Source organism: Pyrenophora tritici-repentis, chromosome 1, assembly GCF_003171515.1.
Source record: "Pyrenophora tritici-repentis strain M4 chromosome 1, whole genome shotgun sequence".
NCBI lineage: Eukaryota > Fungi > Ascomycota > Dothideomycetes > Pleosporales > Pleosporaceae > Pyrenophora > Pyrenophora tritici-repentis.
Window position 1 is genome coordinate 451,898 of NC_089390.1, and position 16,921 is coordinate 468,818.

General features: G+C 51.9%; 6 protein-coding genes across 6 annotated transcripts; 2 read left to right on the forward strand and 4 right to left on the reverse strand.

Moving 5' to 3' along the window:
• Positions 1-373: 373 nt before the first annotated feature.
• Positions 374-2,047, forward strand: PtrM4_001660 (uncharacterized protein; the record flags this gene model as incomplete). The annotated part of the gene is made up of 1 exon (XM_066102605.1): positions 374-2,047. The coding sequence occupies one exon, from the start codon at positions 374-376 to the stop codon at positions 2,045-2,047; it is 1,674 nt and encodes a 557-aa protein (XP_065964807.1).
• Positions 2,048-2,377: 330 nt separating this feature from the next.
• Positions 2,378-3,352, reverse strand: PtrM4_001670 (DDE-3 multi-domain protein; the record flags this gene model as incomplete). The annotated part of the gene is made up of 1 exon (XM_066102606.1): positions 2,378-3,352. The coding sequence occupies one exon, from the start codon at positions 3,350-3,352 to the stop codon at positions 2,378-2,380; it is 975 nt and encodes a 324-aa protein (XP_065964808.1).
• A 360-nt stretch (positions 3,353-3,712) lies between these two features.
• Positions 3,713-5,559, reverse strand: PtrM4_001680 (Trichoplein multi-domain protein; the record flags this gene model as incomplete). Its single annotated transcript, XM_066102607.1, has 2 exons — positions 3,713-4,646; positions 4,703-5,559. 2 exons carry the CDS (start codon positions 5,557-5,559, stop codon positions 3,713-3,715), a joined length of 1,791 nt encoding a protein of 596 aa, XP_065964809.1.
• Positions 5,560-7,361: 1,802 nt separating this feature from the next.
• On the reverse strand, positions 7,362-9,404 carry PtrM4_001690 (uncharacterized protein; the record flags this gene model as incomplete). Its single annotated transcript, XM_066102608.1, has 1 exon — positions 7,362-9,404. The coding sequence occupies one exon, from the start codon at positions 9,402-9,404 to the stop codon at positions 7,362-7,364; it is 2,043 nt and encodes a 680-aa protein (XP_065964810.1).
• Positions 9,405-9,433: 29 nt separating this feature from the next.
• PtrM4_001700 (uncharacterized protein) lies at positions 9,434-12,510 on the reverse strand (the record flags this gene model as incomplete). The annotated part of the gene is made up of 2 exons (XM_066102609.1): positions 9,434-11,628; positions 11,700-12,510. 2 exons carry the CDS (start codon positions 12,508-12,510, stop codon positions 9,434-9,436), a joined length of 3,006 nt encoding a protein of 1,001 aa, XP_065964811.1.
• A 1,077-nt stretch (positions 12,511-13,587) lies between these two features.
• On the forward strand, positions 13,588-16,427 carry PtrM4_001710 (uncharacterized protein; the record flags this gene model as incomplete). Its single annotated transcript, XM_066102610.1, has 2 exons — positions 13,588-16,234; positions 16,294-16,427. 2 exons carry the CDS (start codon positions 13,588-13,590, stop codon positions 16,425-16,427), a joined length of 2,781 nt encoding a protein of 926 aa, XP_065964812.1.
• Positions 16,428-16,921: the final 494 nt, after the last annotated feature.

Below are 16,921 nucleotides of genomic sequence, written 5' to 3' on the forward strand. Positions count from 1 at the left end.
GTGCTGAAAGGGAATAACGATAACTAGGAATGCATTCTGTTCGGTGATGGTTCTGATTGATTGTCTTGCGAAGGGGAACTATGGAAGAGCTAGATATAGGAGGTCTGGTCTGAGCGCTGCTCGGACGCCGCGATCAGTGCGCCTGCTCGCGTGGCCGAGATTATTGTGGTTTTCGAAATACCTTGAGCCGCCTGGATCTGGTTAGCTTGGTGCCCAAGAACATCAACTCCCATAGTAATTTGTTAGTAAATTAATGCAGCAGCCGTTTCCCACCTCCAGAAGCCCATGAAGCTAGTCCTGTACTCTAAATCGTTCGTGTATAGCGTTTTGTTTGTGTGGAGCTTGTTGCGAGCTCAATCTAGCTGCTGTTGGGATGCCGCCCAAGCGCCAGCGTAAGCCGAAGCAGCCATTCGATCAAGGCGTTAACCCGTCCTCCCAGAAGCGTAGAGCGCCAGCAACTAGACAAAATCCTACCCATTTAACGCCTAAACGTGTCCGCCGTGAGGCGCTGCCGTCGCCTCCAGCGACTGCCCCGCCGCGCCGTCAAAGCCCGTTGTCCGAGCCTGAGCTGCAAGCCACCCAAACAGCTGCCTCCGCGCAAGCTGAAGATATCGTTGGCGAGGATGAGGATACTTTCGAGGATGGAGATGGCGATCCGCTGCCTGAGGATGAGGATGAGATCGCTGCTAAGGGCGCTGCCGGTAGTGTTGAGGATGAGGGAGAGCCAGCGTACCGACGTCAAGAAGGCACTCCATGGCTGCCTCGCTCATCGCAAGCGCTAGAGGATGAGGTTAATCCTGTACTGCGCGTTAGGTGGAGGGCTTGCCTTGGTGGTGATATGGAGAAACACTTTATTCCTGAAGCTGCCGATAGCGAGCACGGCGTACGGCTGTACTCGCTGCATTTCGACGACCTATGGCAGTGGGTAGATGACGTTGTTGCAGAATTACGGCCAAAAAGAGCGAAGATCTCATCTGTTTGCACTGTTGTTTACCCAGCTAAGCAGGCCAAACGCGAGCGCGCGATAAAGCGATTGCGGCGAGGTGTTGATGCAACGTGGAATAGCTTTCAGCGCCTTGTTGTAGAGGTTGATAACTATGTCAGCGAGCCAGTAAACGTCGATTTCGAGCTCATCTTGGCTGAAATTCCAGGGGAGCAGCAGCCGTTGCCAACGGTTGTCGACGGTCCTCGTCGACGCACCGCAACGGTGATTCAAGAGGAGGGGCTTGCTGGTGTAATAGCAGCTGAACAAGCAGGTAGCGGGCATGCTATTGCTATCCGGGATAGATGGCGCTGTACAGATACCCATTGCGAGAACTATCCTTATTGCTGCTGGATGGCGCCAACAGCGAGGCAGCCAGCGCGCTTCGAAGATCACCTCTTTGTCAACGGCAACATTATCTCCATGTGGGCAAGAGCAATTACAGCGAGAAGGGCAACGTACGATGAGCCATCTGATGATGTACGGCTTGCAATTTTGAGAGCAAAGGACCTGCGGGTGCATGAGAAAACGCGCAAGTTGCGGGCGGCTGGAGATGGCGACGATGATATCAAAAGCTTAACAAAACTGCTCATCGTTGGACAGCTTGAGCGGATGAACAGGCAACCTCAACAGGAGTCTAACTTGCAGGCAGCTGCACCAACGATAACAAGAGCTGAGGTATCTAGTGCATCTCAGTGGGCGCCTATCCGATATGATCATGAGCAGGAGATTAACGAGCATACTAGTAATTTCTTTAACTACCTTAAGTTAAAATTTCCTACAGTTGGAGAGGACATTAACGAGCTTTATAAGACTCTTGTTATTGACGGAGCTATGGATATCAACCTCTTGATGCAGCCATCTGGTGATATCTTGAAGTTGTGGACGCAGCATTTCAAGCAGCCTCCTGGCTGGTTTTTCACGCTACAAAACACTGCAAAAGAATGGCAAGCTGGGTACCAGGGTCTCACAGATCGTAACTGGAGACGAGTCGAACGTTGTAAGAAAAGAGAAGAGATTGCGCGCAAGAAATTGGTGGTTGAACCGTCTAGCAGTGTTGTGTAGGATGATGGCGAGAATGCTTGAAGCTTAGTGGCCTGAGCGTTTTTGGTGACAGCGGCCCGTGCCCGCTATAAGTTAGTGTTGAGGTTTTTCAGGCGTTTCAAATGCGCTGCAACAATAGTCTATTTGGATAGCCCTATGTACAACACTACAACGTTATGCGATTATAACAGGTTAACTTCCTAAGATAGTTCTATATGTATAGAAATAGCTCTTATTTTTTTAGAATTATTAAATCGCTTTTGTGGGTTGCGCATTAAGGTGTAATCGTTCGCATTTGTATGGTATCATCTACCTATAGAAACGTACTGTGGCATCCATTTAAAAGCACAATTAATAGGGATAGCCACACCTATGGAACCAGCTTCTGCAGTTAATATTACAGCACACCAGCTGCGCTGCATACTCAAGAAAGACCCCAAAGTCAATGAAGTTCTCCGCTTGCGCTGAATTCCTTTTCATCCACCCCTTGAGCTGCTTAAAGCTCTTCTCGATGGGGTTGAAATCTGGTGAGTATGGCGGCAGATACTCAAGGAGTACTCCAGCACTTTGGCAAAGCACCCGTACACGCTCTGATCGATGGATGGAGGCGTTATCAAGCACGATTACTGAGGCTGGCCCTGGGTGAGGATTGCAGAACGGCAGCACTTGAAACTCTAAGAAGTCTTCTAGGATCTCAGATGTAATCGCGCCTTGAAAGATCTTATAGCTTATGTAGCCATCTATCGTCATGGCTGGCAGCAGCGACCACCGTTCTGATCGCCTGAAGCTGTGTGATAGCTCCACCGGCTCCCCGATTGGAGACCAGCCATACTTGCGGTCGCCCGTACGCTCATTGCAGGCGCTCTCGTCCAACGCAACGATCTGCTCCGCCTTATAGTGTTGCGCCATCCTGGCAAGATAGAGGCGGCGGAGTGGCTCACTCTGCTCCTTTGCCCGCTTTGTTGCAAGCTTGCGAGACCATCTCATCTTCTCTAGCTCTCGGTAAACGCTCGCAAGGCTTATCCTAACGTCGTACTCGTCGTACAAGAAGTCCCTCATCTCATCCATGTATGCGCCCGGTGAGCCATTGAGGTATGCCTGAAGGCCTTCGCGCTGAGCTTGCCGGAGTATAGATGGCCGCCCAAGTCGAACGCAGCGCGGCGGATAAGGCACGCCCCAAAACTCTAAGCTCAACCTCAGCTTTGCTACTGTGTTACGGCTCGCACCTGTAGCTCTAGAGATGGCTCGATCACTTTCGCAGGCAGCAATTCGGTCGAGGATAGCCTGGAGAACAGCGGGCTGCAAGCGGTGGCCGGTGCCTGGCATCGCGATGAGATGGGCTCGAGAAAATTGCAACACCAAAAACGCGAGTCAGTAGAGGCGATCGCAGCAAACAATGAACTTCAAATACGTTGTGGGTGTTAGAAAGCGTGGCTGCATCGATTTACTAACAAATTACTATAGGAGTTGATGTTCTTGGCCACCAAGCCAACCAGATCCAGGTGGCTCAAGGTATTTCGAGAAACACCCATAACGTGTCTGTGCGCGTGATGCCCATAATCGCGTGCCGCACACCCCACCAATATCGCGACGACGGCAAAGTTGAGGCTGTGCAGCCACGTACAATAACTATTATCGCGAGATTTTCCGGTGTATTGATCTATAGACGTAGCTCTACAACTTTGTCTATCTATATTTTGCCGGAGTATTGACGGCCCGGCCGCGTCGGGTGGTTGTTGGTGGGGGAGCCGGTGCAGCCACCTCAGCCAGAGTGCCACCGCCAGCACCACCCACGCGTCGTTTTTTTGGCTGTTGCTTTGCAGCGGGCTTTGAAGCCTTACGCTTGCCCGATTGGGGTTGTTGTATAGCCTTTGCAGCGTCGCGATCGCGTCGTTTGGCGTCAAGTTCGGCAGCCTTTACAGCCTTGGCTTCATCCCGCACCTTCTTTGCCTCCTCACGCGCCGCCCGCGCTGCCTCTTTGATCTTAAGTTGATAGATCCTGTTGTTCTCCTTTGCCTCTTTCAACTCTATCTTATCAAGTAGCTCTTTCTCCTTCTCCTTCTCCTTCACTAGCTGCCTGAAGCGGGCCTCTCGAAGCTTGCACGGCGACCACCAAACTGCCCCTGAATGGAACGCTTTTCGCTGCTGTAGATCTAGGGGAGGTTCGTGCCGATTGCGGGGCTTCTGGTGAACGTGTAGCGCCGCGCGCAGTGCGTCCTTCTCGTACTCGGCGATCTCTTTGGCAGCCTGGAGGCGGAGGAGTATTTCTGAGAGGTTGTTGGTCGCAATAGAGCTCGGATCGTAGGCCTGATTAATGAGGTTCGTGATAGTAGCTCTACTCACGTTCACTAGTGGCGGCGGTGCTGTTAGTGTTGACTTTCGGAACTTTTTAAGTACTACTTCGGGATCTATAGGAGCTATCCCAGTGGCTTTAAATGCCTTCAACGCGTGCTTCTTAATGAAAGAGGAGTCCCAGGCAGGCTTGAAAAGACGGTAGAAGTCATCCTTCCTCACAGCTAAGAGACCGTGGCTCGCCTGGAGGTAGTGCTGCAAGCTGAGTGAGTACGCGGCTGCCAGAGGTTTGAACATTACCACATCGAGTGGCTGCAGCGTATGGGTACTATGGGGGGTAGTATGAGTAACATAATATTGTGGGCGATCGCATAGTCAATAAACTCCATAGTAACGTGACTCCCATGGCCGTCAAGGATGAGTAAGCGTGTGTGATTGCCGGCCTTCTCCTTCGTATGGCGATCAAACACCTGTTCGAGCCATGCCAGGCCTACCTGATCATTGGTCCACCCTGAGGGACTTGAGGTAACGTAGACTGGATCGTCAATTGCGATATCATCAACCCATCTGGCGTACATGTTGCCCGAAGTAGCTTCGTATATAATCGCGGGCGGTAACGTACTCCCATCAGCACATATAGCAGCGATAACAGTGATCCAATCTCTGTTGCCGTCCTGTATCACTTTCTTAAAGCCCCCAGTCTCATATTTCTGCTTACTAAACACTCTCTTACTCCTCCCCGTCACTCCAATAAGGAATCCCTTCTCATCCATATTATATACATCCTGCGCCCGAATATGGTGCTGAGCCATTTTAGTAGATAGTAGATCAAAGTACGACTCGTACTTGTATACAGAATCAGCCCGGTGGCGATTGCGGTCCAAACCAGTTGACCAACGTGATATAATCGCGTCGGGATGACGGTGAAAGAAGCGCGTCACCCAGCTTTGGGAGGTAGCCCTTCCGGCTATAGCACTAGCAAAGTTCTGGATCATAGTCCTCGTCGGTGGTAAGCCAGCCTCAGTAAGCTCGTCAATGTGCTCTAGAAGCTGTAGCTCCTGGTGTGGGTGAAGGAGTTGCTGATTACGTGATTTGGCTTCATTTGAGCCCCGGATCTGTTGATGGCGTCGCGACAACGTAGAGCGATCAACACCAAAGCGGCGCGCAACCTCAGAGTATGTAAATTTATCTCCGGGATCACGCGATTCAATAGCTTCAATCGCAGCGTTGATACAACTCATGGTTGTGGAGTTATGGGTGGTTGAAGTGGTAAGGGTGGATTGGTGTTAATGTTGCGGGGTGTGCGGCACGCGATTATGGGCATCACGCGCACAGACACGTTAGTGCGGCCGATCGCGTGGCTGAGATGTCGTTGATATCTGTGATCCGACAGGTTTAGTCTTTTAGTAAAGCGGGAAACAACCCCCTCTTCTCCGAAGACATCGGATCTGACGACAGGTATTATTTTCAGAAAGACTGCGTGATATGCAGGAAAAGTGAGGAAAGAAGGATGGAGGGAAGAGGAGGGAGTGGATGAGGTACTTATATATTTTTGTGGTAAGTTTAGAAGACGTTGTTATAGATAGCGAGTGTTTTGGAAGAGAGGGAAAGACAGGATATTTGAATAAGTTCAATGAGTTTTAGAAAACATTTGGTACAAGCAGGTATTTTTGAGTGAGAAGGAGAGGAGGAGAGGGCGGAGTATTTATGGTTTTGCGGTGAGTTCAGAAGAAATTGCCAGTACTCAAAAGTGTTTTGGAAGAGAGGGGAAGAAAGGACATGAACCGAAGTTCGATGAGTTTTGGAAAACATGCAATGTTTTGGTAGTAGTAGTAGTAGTAGTAGTATCCATTAACGTCCTTTTTCAGTCAGAGACTATGTAGGACGGTGGCCTAGGGCCGTTTGACTAGTTTTTTCCCTCTATACCCGTAGGATTTCGTTTCTTTGGTCGAGTTTGACTATGGGGGTTTGGGTTTTTTGCTTCTATACAGGAAAGAGAGAGAGACCTTGTAATAGACACCCGTTTATCTCCACCTTTGTGACCAATCCCTTTGCTATAATAACCCCGTGCTCCTAAGACTGAAAAAAACCTCGTAGGGGAAAAAGTCATGGGACCTTGAACGTTTGTTGTATATAGCGGCAGTTGCGGCATATTTTCGTCTCGGCGGTACTTTGTGGCTCGGTTGTACGGCGGCGGCTAGCGTTAAGCGTGCGGGGTATTGGTGAAAAACTTTCCAGGTTTCGAAAGGAGCCGTTCGATGTTTTTTGGTAAAGCTAGAATAATAGAATTATTATAGCGGTGAGGGGAGAAGGATTCGAACCTTCAACCTCTGCGAGCAAGCTAGCAGAAGCAACCAGGCGCACTACCACTGCGCCATCCCCCCGCAATGTTTTGGTAATGGGTTTGGAAAAGAAAGGAAAGAAGAGAAGAGGAGGGAGAGGGCGGGGTATTTATATGTTTTGCGGTGATTTTAGAAGACATACTCTGGTAGAGGTTCATTTTTGGACGAGAGGTAGAGACAGGACAAGTGAAGTTGCGAGTGGCCTTTTAGAAAATATGTGATGCTGTAAAGTAGCTTTTGAAAGAGGGTGGAAAGACAGGAAATGCTTTATCTACTCTGTTTTTTAGGAAACATGGACTGGCTCGCGTTGTAATTTAGAAGAGAGGAAAAAGGCGGGACATGCAGGTGTAGTTGTTTACTTTTAGAAGATGGCAAAGTGAGGGTGAAGATTTTAAGAAAAGAGAGGAGAATGTTGGAAGGCCTTGTACGATCGTACGGTGAATAACAGTAGCTAAGGTAATCTTGTGTATTGGTATTCTGGTGTATGATGATTCTACGAATGTGGGGGCTACGAAGGTATACATAGCGTTGGGTCCGAGTTGGGCCGAAGTAGGATCGAGGCGGTACATTGGGCCTTATTAGGCGACACACCGTGTGTATGCCGACACTGGCAATCTTTTCTTATTGTAACGACTGATGTAAGGAAAAACGGGTCTTCTAAAAAGGGCACAATGAGAGGGATTCCAAATAGGCATATGTGCCTACTCCGTAGGTCGCTGCACAGATCCCTCTACTCGGATTGACAGCTTGTTGCTTTCGATGAAACGTTCTAACGCGCGATTTGGTGTTGCTTTCGTGAATGCGTCCGCGGGGTTGTCCTCTCCGTTGATCCAGCGGATCTCAGTGATCTCGCGACGCTCGTATGACTGCCGAAGCGCCATGATGTCGATCATCAGTCGCTTCTCAGCAGTTGTTCCGAGTTTGACGAGGCATTCATACAAGGAGTATGAATCCGTACACACAATAAGTGGGATCGGTGGTAGACCTAGGCGTCCTGTAATTATCTTGAGGGTTGTTAGGATAGCGATAGCGATGTCGACACCGCTAACCATGCCGTACGTTTCTGAGGCAAGAACGCTCCGGGTAACGCGTTTGCATTTGGTCGAACTCCAATGGATTACGTTACCACGAATATCAAACGTGCTGTCTTGTCGACTCGACTCATTCGCAAGGATAAGTAGGTACCCTAGCTGTGAGCTAAGGTCTTGGTTGTTCGCGAAGGATCCGTCTGTGAACACTACCAGCTTTGCTGTAGCGAGGTCGAGAGGGACGTATCGCAGGCCTCGTTGTATGCTCTCAGATTGCCACTGCAGCCGGCGGTTAAGCTTCACGTATTCTGTGTCCTTAGGTTGTTGTATTTGCGCAGCCGCGGAAAGATCGAACGATGCTTCAGGTTGGCATATCGACGCAATGTACGCGCCACGCGCGCGCTGCTCCATGTACTTCTGTGCTCGGTTTGCTGCCTTCGGATCAATAATTTCGATCTTGGCACCTTGTCCCTTCTGCGTAAGTAGAATCGTGTCTCCGCGCAACGTTAGAGTACATCCGTTGAACTCGAGTGATACTTCTTTGGACAGTCTCTCCTTGGGCTTGGCTCGAAAATTGGCTTTCTGGAGCGCAGCGTCTTCTGCACCAGAGAATGCAGGCGTCCCAATCGCGAGAGTATCGTCTGTCTGCAGGCCCACTATTCCAAACGCTTCCCGTCTCCCGTTCGTGATCAGGAGGCACGGGTCATACGTTGATGTAGCCATGTCGAGCTCCTTGCAGTGGTGTCCTTGGTACGTAGCAAACCAGTGGACTCCTGCTTCCGCGATTCCATAGAGTGGCTTGATTACGCGAATAATTGTTCCCTTGGGATACTTTGTTATAAGCTCCTTTGGGAGGTGCGCTAAAACCGTGCGGAATAGCTCTGTTTGTGCCTGTGGGTACGCTTGCGTGATATCTCGTAGTTCCACAACCATGCCCTCATCGAGTAATGCAGGCGCTAGGGCTAGAATCAGGCGCTGGCTGGCTCGTTGGATGGTTGGCGACTGCGTCAGGATCTCGTGTTTGCCCTCGTCATTGTAACCTTGAACAACGAGGCGTGATTTCTCGTACGGGACCATGGTCTTGCCTTTGACTTCGCGGACCATGCGCGATTTGAAGATACGATACCCGCCGTGTAGAGTTGGATCAAACAGCTCAAAACTGAATACTCCACGGCCGACGAGGTCGTCGATCTCCTTCTGATCGGATGCTTCGAATGGAGCGCCCGGGACGTTAATCACGCCGTCATTGCGTAGCTTGACGGCCAGGGCGTAATCGTCCTCCTCCTTCTTCGACAGGTACTGCACCTTGGGCTTGTTCTTTGATCCAGGTGGGCGGCCCCGCTTGCGCGGCTGAGCCGCTTGGTTGGCTTCCGCCGGTGGTACCGGTAGTGGCGGTTCATCAGCAATCGCTTCGTCTGTGGTCGGAGATCCACCTGTGCCTTGATCTGCGCCGTCTATCGCTGTAGTCAGATCGCGATAGTACGGTTTTACGACAGTGGATCGGAACGTCGTTGGGCCGTTGATCATGTCTACAGTAACATCGTGGTCCTTCATATCGATGACTCTATACGGCCCTTGCCATCCATTCTTCTCGCGCCATACCATCACCTCACTCTGAAGAGGCAGTGACAGTACCCCGTCTGTAGTAGGCCCATTCCTGGTACCAAGTGCGTTGCTCACCGCATGTTCCGCTGAGGCCTTCCGCAGCGCCCTCATCGCTTTCTGGATTGCCTCCGCGCGATGGGTTATCGAGGGAGATGGTGGTGAATCCATGGATATCCGGGGTATGCACCGAAGACGAGCAGCGTGGGTACGAGCCCGTCTGGGCCTGCGGTGTCGTTGACGGCCTTGACTGCCATCTGCAACACTGCGGCGTCGCTGGTGCCAGTGTCAAGCTCTGTCCTCAGGATCTCGTACGCGCGTCTGAGCGGTGCGTGGTATCTTTCTACCTTGCCGATAGACCAATGGGCCTCGGTTGGCACTTGTTTACATGTGATTCCCATGATCTTCGCCTCTGATCTGAATTCGACTGACGCGAAGTTGGTGCCGGCGTCGTGGGTGACGATATCTGGCGGCCCTTGGTATGTATCAATCCAGAGCAGGCGGAGTGCTTCCCAGGTGTCTTTCGCGCTCATAGACGGTAGAAATCGCGCGCCGTTGAATGTTGTAGCCGAATCGATCACGTGAAGCACTGGTTTCCCACTCAGATACATCACATCTACGAGGATCTCGAAGTTGAATTCCCGATCATCTTTCAGCCTAAACTTGAATCGGCGCGGCGCTGGATCATGCGCTTGGCAGTGATGGCAGAACGTTTGGATCTCTCGGAGCAGCCGTTCATCCACGTCCTCGTGTCCTGCGCGTTTGAGCAATCGTATCAGCCGTTCGACGGCTGGATGCCCGAACCTCCGGTGTAAGCGTCGGAGCTCAGTCTCCGTAAGGAATACGCGCGCGCGCTCTGCCTTGCTTAGGTGGAACCACGGGTGTCCCCATTTGCGAATCACTGGAAAGGTAGCTTTTCCTTGTACCAGCTGGTCCGTAGTATTGTTGAAGTACACGTGGAGCCGGTCCATGTCTTTCAGACAGAGGAGAAACGGGGTGGGTGCGTTCAAGACCTCAAATTTGATCTTTCCAATCTGTGTCGATACATGTGCGGTTCCAATCGAAGTAGTGACGCTTCCTTTGCCAAATTGCACAGATGCGTTTCCAGCAGTAGACGTATCTAGAGTTACGGTGGGGTCCTCAGTTTGGAGCGCCCAGAACTGCTCCTTTCCGGCTGTCGATACATTTGAGGCACCAGTGTCAGGAAGAATGCCTTGGTACGTGATTCGCGAGTATCGATCCTCGATAAGGAACTGCGTTGCGGGCGTAATAGGCTCCTTGCACCTGTAGACGTCTTCTCCAGTCACGTGGTGCAAAAAGGCCTGATCTGTGAGGTACTTAACTGCCAATCTTTGGTCCTCATCATCTTCGTCTTGCTCCTCTAGGAAGAACTGGTCGACTTCTTCCCCCTCGTACGCGACGAGAAATGTGCTAAACTCCATTTGCTCTCCCGTAATCGCGCAGTGTGTGATGTACTGCGCTTTTGAGCGTTTTCTTTCTTCAAGCGTGTGGTTTGTGGACCAACAGCCTGTCTTGCCGCAGACGTAACATTTCTTGTCGATTTGTGTGTTGACTCCAGAGCGGTGCTGAAGCCCACCGCGTCCGCGGGTGAATCCGCTGCGTCCACCGCGAGGGTTGTAATTCCCTCGCAATCTTCCAGAGCTGTTGTTGTTGTACCGACGATCCAAGTAGTACTGGCTATCCGTATCCGCCTCAGTGAAGTTGACGGAGACGGTCATGGCGAGTGAGTTTTCGATTGACGATCGCAGATCTCCAAACAGAACCTCGCATTCTAGAGACGGCTTGTAGAGTGCCATCTCGAGCTCCTTCACGCCTCGGCATGCTGTGATTACAGTCGTTCGGAGCGCGTATTCTCCCATGTACTGCTGTCCAAGTGCTCTTTGACACAATTGGAGCTTGTCCAGCATGATGTCAAGGACCTCGTGGAGGTTCTTTTCGGGGTTCTCCCTGCGGACTTTGACAAACGATGTCGTCGTCCAGTCCGCGTAGTAATGGCCGTGGTTGACGTCTGTGTCGAAGTGGTTCTTGAGCTTTGTGTAGGCAGTCAAGAACGTATCCATCCGCTGATCGACGAAGTGGAGGTAATACTCCTCTGCGCGGCCGTCGAGAATCCGTGGAAAGACTGCATGGAACTGCCCTGGCTCGATGTCTGCGTGATAACAGATGCTGTAGAAGATCTTCAATTTATCGTCTAGGAGGTCGTACGGCTTTCCCGTATACTTTTTGTCTCGGTCCCACATTTTCACGAAGACATTGATCGTCTTAGGATCCAGTTTCTCATTGCCAAACTCGATTGGTGGAACTGCCTTGTACGGGTCTGTTTCACCAGAGGGCACAATTGGGGGAACGCTCAGTCCCTTCGGACGTTGCGGGTATGCTGGTGTATACTCGCGGAATCGGTCGAAGTTGTTGTAGGTGAGGGAGGTTGCTGACTTTGGACGCGCTGATAGGCTGGCTGCGGTGCGGATTCAGTTGTCTCTACAGGCTGGCTTCGGATTGGTTGGTTTTGGGCTTTCTCAATCGTTTTTGCTAGCTGGTCCTGAATCTGTTGTTCTTCCTCAACGGTCTCCTGTCGTCCTTGCACACGGGCGTGGGTCTGGTCTTGATCGCGGGTTTGCCGACTGTCTACGTCTCGGCCTCTTGTCCTTACAGGCGTTTGGGTTCGGCTCTGGGCCTGGCTTGATAATCTCCTGTCTGTGGACTGTACTGATCCTTCACTGCGTTGTTGCCGTAGTGCCCGCTCTTGCAACATGTGCGCAGCTGATCGTGTGTCAAACACAGCCGACTGGAATACGTCCTGAGGCCATTCTAGGTACTCCTCCATGCGTAATAACCTAGCTAGAGACTCACTAGGTGCCATATTAATACGGCCAGTATACACTCCCTTAAAGCGGAGGATCCGCTTTAGTTCCTTTGTGTATATTGGCTGGGCACGTAGGAACATTGCCTCTGTCCATCCTTCAAAGTCCTGACGGAACTCCCAAAAGAGTTCTTCATCTGCTGTTGGTCGATCTGTATAGTCCGCAATCGCACGCGCAATGTACGTTGTTGCTGTAGTAATCCCTACCTCATCGTCTGGAGCTTCAACGTTGTCCTCCCAAATCTCTGGATCGATGTGATGCCATTCTCTTGGTTTTATGTTTGTGGTCCCTAGTAGCGCCTCTAGTGTGGGTACCACTCTTCTACTACTGCTCGCCATTCCTACTGCCGGTGTCCTGGCTACCGGTGCTCTTTCCGATGATGTTCTCTCTCCTGCTATTGTGTTCTTGTTGACGCTTGTTGCGCTAGCTGCGTTCGCTAGAGATGCGTCGGTGGTCGTGGGTTGTACACGGGTCAAATCTCAACCGGTCGGTTGGCGCGTGTATAGACGGCGTCTTGGAACGCTTCTGATACGGCTGTAACGGTCGGTCGCTAGCCACGAACGACGCCTGATATAGCTAACAGTGAGCTTAGCATAGATAACTCCGCCTTGCTGATATAGGCAATCTAGGGAACGCGCGGGGTAAAGAATCTATCTCTTCTTAACCTAACTGTCTGTGACTGCCGTGCAATCACTGATCAGTGTTGGAAGGCCTTGTACGATCGTACGGTGAATAACAGTAGCTAAGGTAATCTTGTGTATTGGTATTCTGGTGTATGATGATTCTACGAATGTGGGGGCTACGAAGGTATACATAGCGTTGGGTCCGAGTTGGGCCGAAGTAGGATCGAGGCGGTACATTGGGCCTTATTAGGCGACACACCGTGTGTATGCCGACAGAGAAAGACAGGACATGCGTTGTGCGTAACAGACTGTTGGGAATCGAACCTGCGGTAGATAAGGCAGCTGGTTGCTGCATGCACGAGCTTGGATTACACGGCTGACTAAGCCGTGTGGTCCGAGCTCTAGCTGCTGCCTTACTGCCGACCTCCCTCCACCTCCATAGAAGAACAAGAACAATCACAATCATTTCAACTCGTTGCAACGAAGGTGATTCCGATACCTTAGCCGTATCAACACTGATCAGTGGTTGCTACACCACAGATCGGCTAGATATCTGACAAGGAGACCCATCAGCTCTTTTGCTGTGTAGTCTTGGCCAAGAAGCGACTCCTCCTACCTCACAGTAGCAAGGAGTGCGAAGTACAGCACCGCCCGCAGAGACTACCTATCAAGGTAGCGCTTTCGCCGACAGTTCTGAAGGAGATCTTGAACGAAAAGATCTGCGTCAACCACGCACAAAAACAACTGACAACGCCTGCAACTAACAGCAAACAATCGACTGACTTCAGCACCATGGCACCATACAAGAGCGTCAAGTACCGATCGTGGTACTCCGAGATGCACAAGAGTGAGTATGTCAACGCGGAACTCGACCCGACCGACACAGTCATAAACACCGACAAACTGAACACTGTCGTCCTCGATTGGGTCGTCCAAGTTGAAGACGATGGACAGTTCGACCTCTTCATCCTCCAGGAGTTCCAAAAGTCCTTCGAGGATTGGACTCAAGATATCATAAGTGCGGTCGACGTGCGGCTCCGGAAAGCAGTCAAGGAATTGCTCCGACACCGAGGGATTTACATCCAGATCAACAGTCGTGACACAGTAATAACGCAACTGTACAACCTCCTCCATCTCTCGTCGTGCCCGATATGGCCTGACGACGAGCTTGAGCTTATGCGACTCGTCGACGGTTTCAAGTGTCGACAGCTCACAAACAGCAACTACAGTTACCCTAACCCTCCGCAGCCACCAACAGGATACCCACAAGCACAGTACTCACCGTCGCCAGCTCAACTCAACGTGACAGCACTCACAAACCTCGCGAAGCTGTACAATAACAACGATAAGTTCAGTGGTGACAAGTATGACGTGCTCAGTCACAAACTGGTCATCTTTCGAGAGCTTTGCGCCAAAGTCGGCATTCAACCTGGCCAAACTGACCGCTACAAGCTAGCCATCTCCACTATGCTTACTGGCAAAGCGTCAACTTACTACTACCAATCTATCGCTCCACTTGACCTTGGATACGAAGACATCATCGCGAAACTGGGCGCCTACTTCCACACTACCGAGAACTACCAGTTGTTCTTGAACGAATGGCGCACCATTATGCTAAAGGACGTCATCGCAAGTAATCCTGACAAGACAATTGCGCAATGCCTTGACTTGCTCATCGACAAGCTCCACAAGCTGTACCAAGCGATGGCTCAGCAGAATGGACTCAGCGAGTCAAGCCTCACCGGACAACTTGTGTCAGCATGCCAGGGTGTCGAAGCCTGCAGCGCAGTCCTGATCCGACCTGCGTCGACCTTTGAAGCAGTCGCTTCAGAGCTCCGCAACGCCGTCGGTAACTGGCAACGCTGTCACCCGCATGCTCGAACGCAGTTCAACTATGACAATGAACAGACAGACGATGACATCTTCTACACAAACCGACGATACAACCGAAACGACGAACCTCGCGACAGACCCCGAGGCTATGGCACCGGTCGCTTCAACCGCGGACCGACGCTGTCACGACCGCGATACCCTCCCCGCCGCTCGCACGATAAAAAGTGCTATGTGTGCGGCAAACAAGGATGCTGGTCAACGCGACATTCACACGAGGAGCGCAATGAGTCGCACCAACGCTTCAAGACTTATGTCCAAAACCACGATCTCGATGACGACTACGACGTGTTCCTCGCCGGATTCGAAGGCATCGAGCTTCATGACGAGGCAGAGGACGACGACGGCAACCGCGTTGATGACCTCGATGCGTACTTCCAACATGAACAATTCAACACCGCTGCTTGCGGAACCATCGACGGGCAAGCGCTCACCATCAACCTCAACGACGCCGCGGCGACCCACGCGATCACTGGGATCGACCCATACGCGTCGGAGACTGCAAAGGAGGCACCCCACATGTTCACCTTCGATCACCGATATGGTGCTCACTGTTTCCAAGGCATCATGCCCGACACCGGCGCGGCCGGAGTCTCCACTGCAGGAAAGACCCAGGTCATGGCACTGCAACGCCTCCAGCCATCGGCCACGATCAATGAGTCCACGGCAGGTCGCCACCGAATTCGATTTGGAGATAACCCAGAGTGTCTCTCACTTGGCGAGGTGAAGGTCAAAACCCCGCTCGGCGTTATACTTTTTGCGGTGATGCCGACCAACACGCCTTTCTTGCTGTGCCTTGCAGACATGGACCGCCACGGGATCTACCTCAACAATGTTGACAACGTGCTTGTACACGAGTCACGGGAGTACCCCATTGTGCGCAAATGGGGACACCCATGGCTCCTGCTCGACGACCAAGAGACCGCGACGCACTACCTCACCGAGGTAGAGCTTGCGCAACTCCATCGGCGCTTTGGTCATCCAGCTGCGGGACGACTCTACAAGGTCCTCGCGAGAGCAGGTTATGACGAAGTCGATGCGGCGACCATCGAAAAGATCAACAAGTTCTGTCACCAATGTCAGATTACTGGCAAGGCGCCAGGACGATTTCGGTTTACCCTCCGCGACGATATCAACTTCAACTATCGACTTATCGTCGACGTGATGTACATTAATCAGAGGCCAGTACTTCATGCTATTGACGAAGCAACTGCCTTCCAAGCAGCGCGCTTTCTCACCGACATGAAAGCAAGCACAACATGGGACACACTCCGCGCCATGTGGATCGATATGTACGTTGGTCCGCCTGATGTCATAGCCACCGACGCTGGCAAGAACTTTGCGAGCGAGGAGTTTGTCAACAATGCAAAGACAATGGCCATCGAGGTTGACGAGGTGCCTGTCGAGGCGCATAACTCCATCGGCAAGGTGGAGCGGTACCATGCGGCCATCCGCCGTGCCTTCGAAGTCATCTCCGCCGACATAGACAGCGACACGTCATCTGAACACCTCCTCCAGATGGCTGTGAAAGCCGTCAACGACACTGCTGGTCCAGATGGCCTTGTGCCTACTCTCCTCGTCTTTGGCACCTACCCCCGCCTATCCAAGACATCGCCGCCATCACCATCCATCAGCGCGCGCGCGAAAGCGATAAAGAACGCGATGGCGGAGGTCCGCAAGATCAAAGCAAAACGCCAGGTGAACGACGCACTTGCGACACGCAACGGACCGAACGTCATTGAAACGCTTCAGCTCCCGATCCAGAGCAGCGTAAAGGTTTGGCGCGAGAACCGCGGTTGGACTGGTCCCCATACCCTCATCGCCATGAACGACGACCTAACCGCCGCGATTGTCGACGTCGACGGCAGGCAGGCGACATTTCGAGTCACATCGGTGCAGCCATACCACCGCAACAACTCCACCGTTATCCCGCGCGACGACGACGACAACGACAATTGCGGGGATGCGGACGATGACGAGTTTATCCCAGAGACAGAAGTTCCACCTCCACGAAAGCGCGGTCGCCCCAAAGGCTCCAAAAACAAGCCAAAACCAGCTCCCATCGAGACCAACGACGTCAACCTCACGCAACGCGAGGAGGACGACTTAGTGCTGTCCAAGAAGCTGCGTGCCACTGGCAAGATCACAACCCTAGGCGAACCATTCGAACTATCCACCAAGGCAGAGATTGACGCGCTGATCACTCGCGGAGTGTTCCGCTTCGAGGAGTATGACC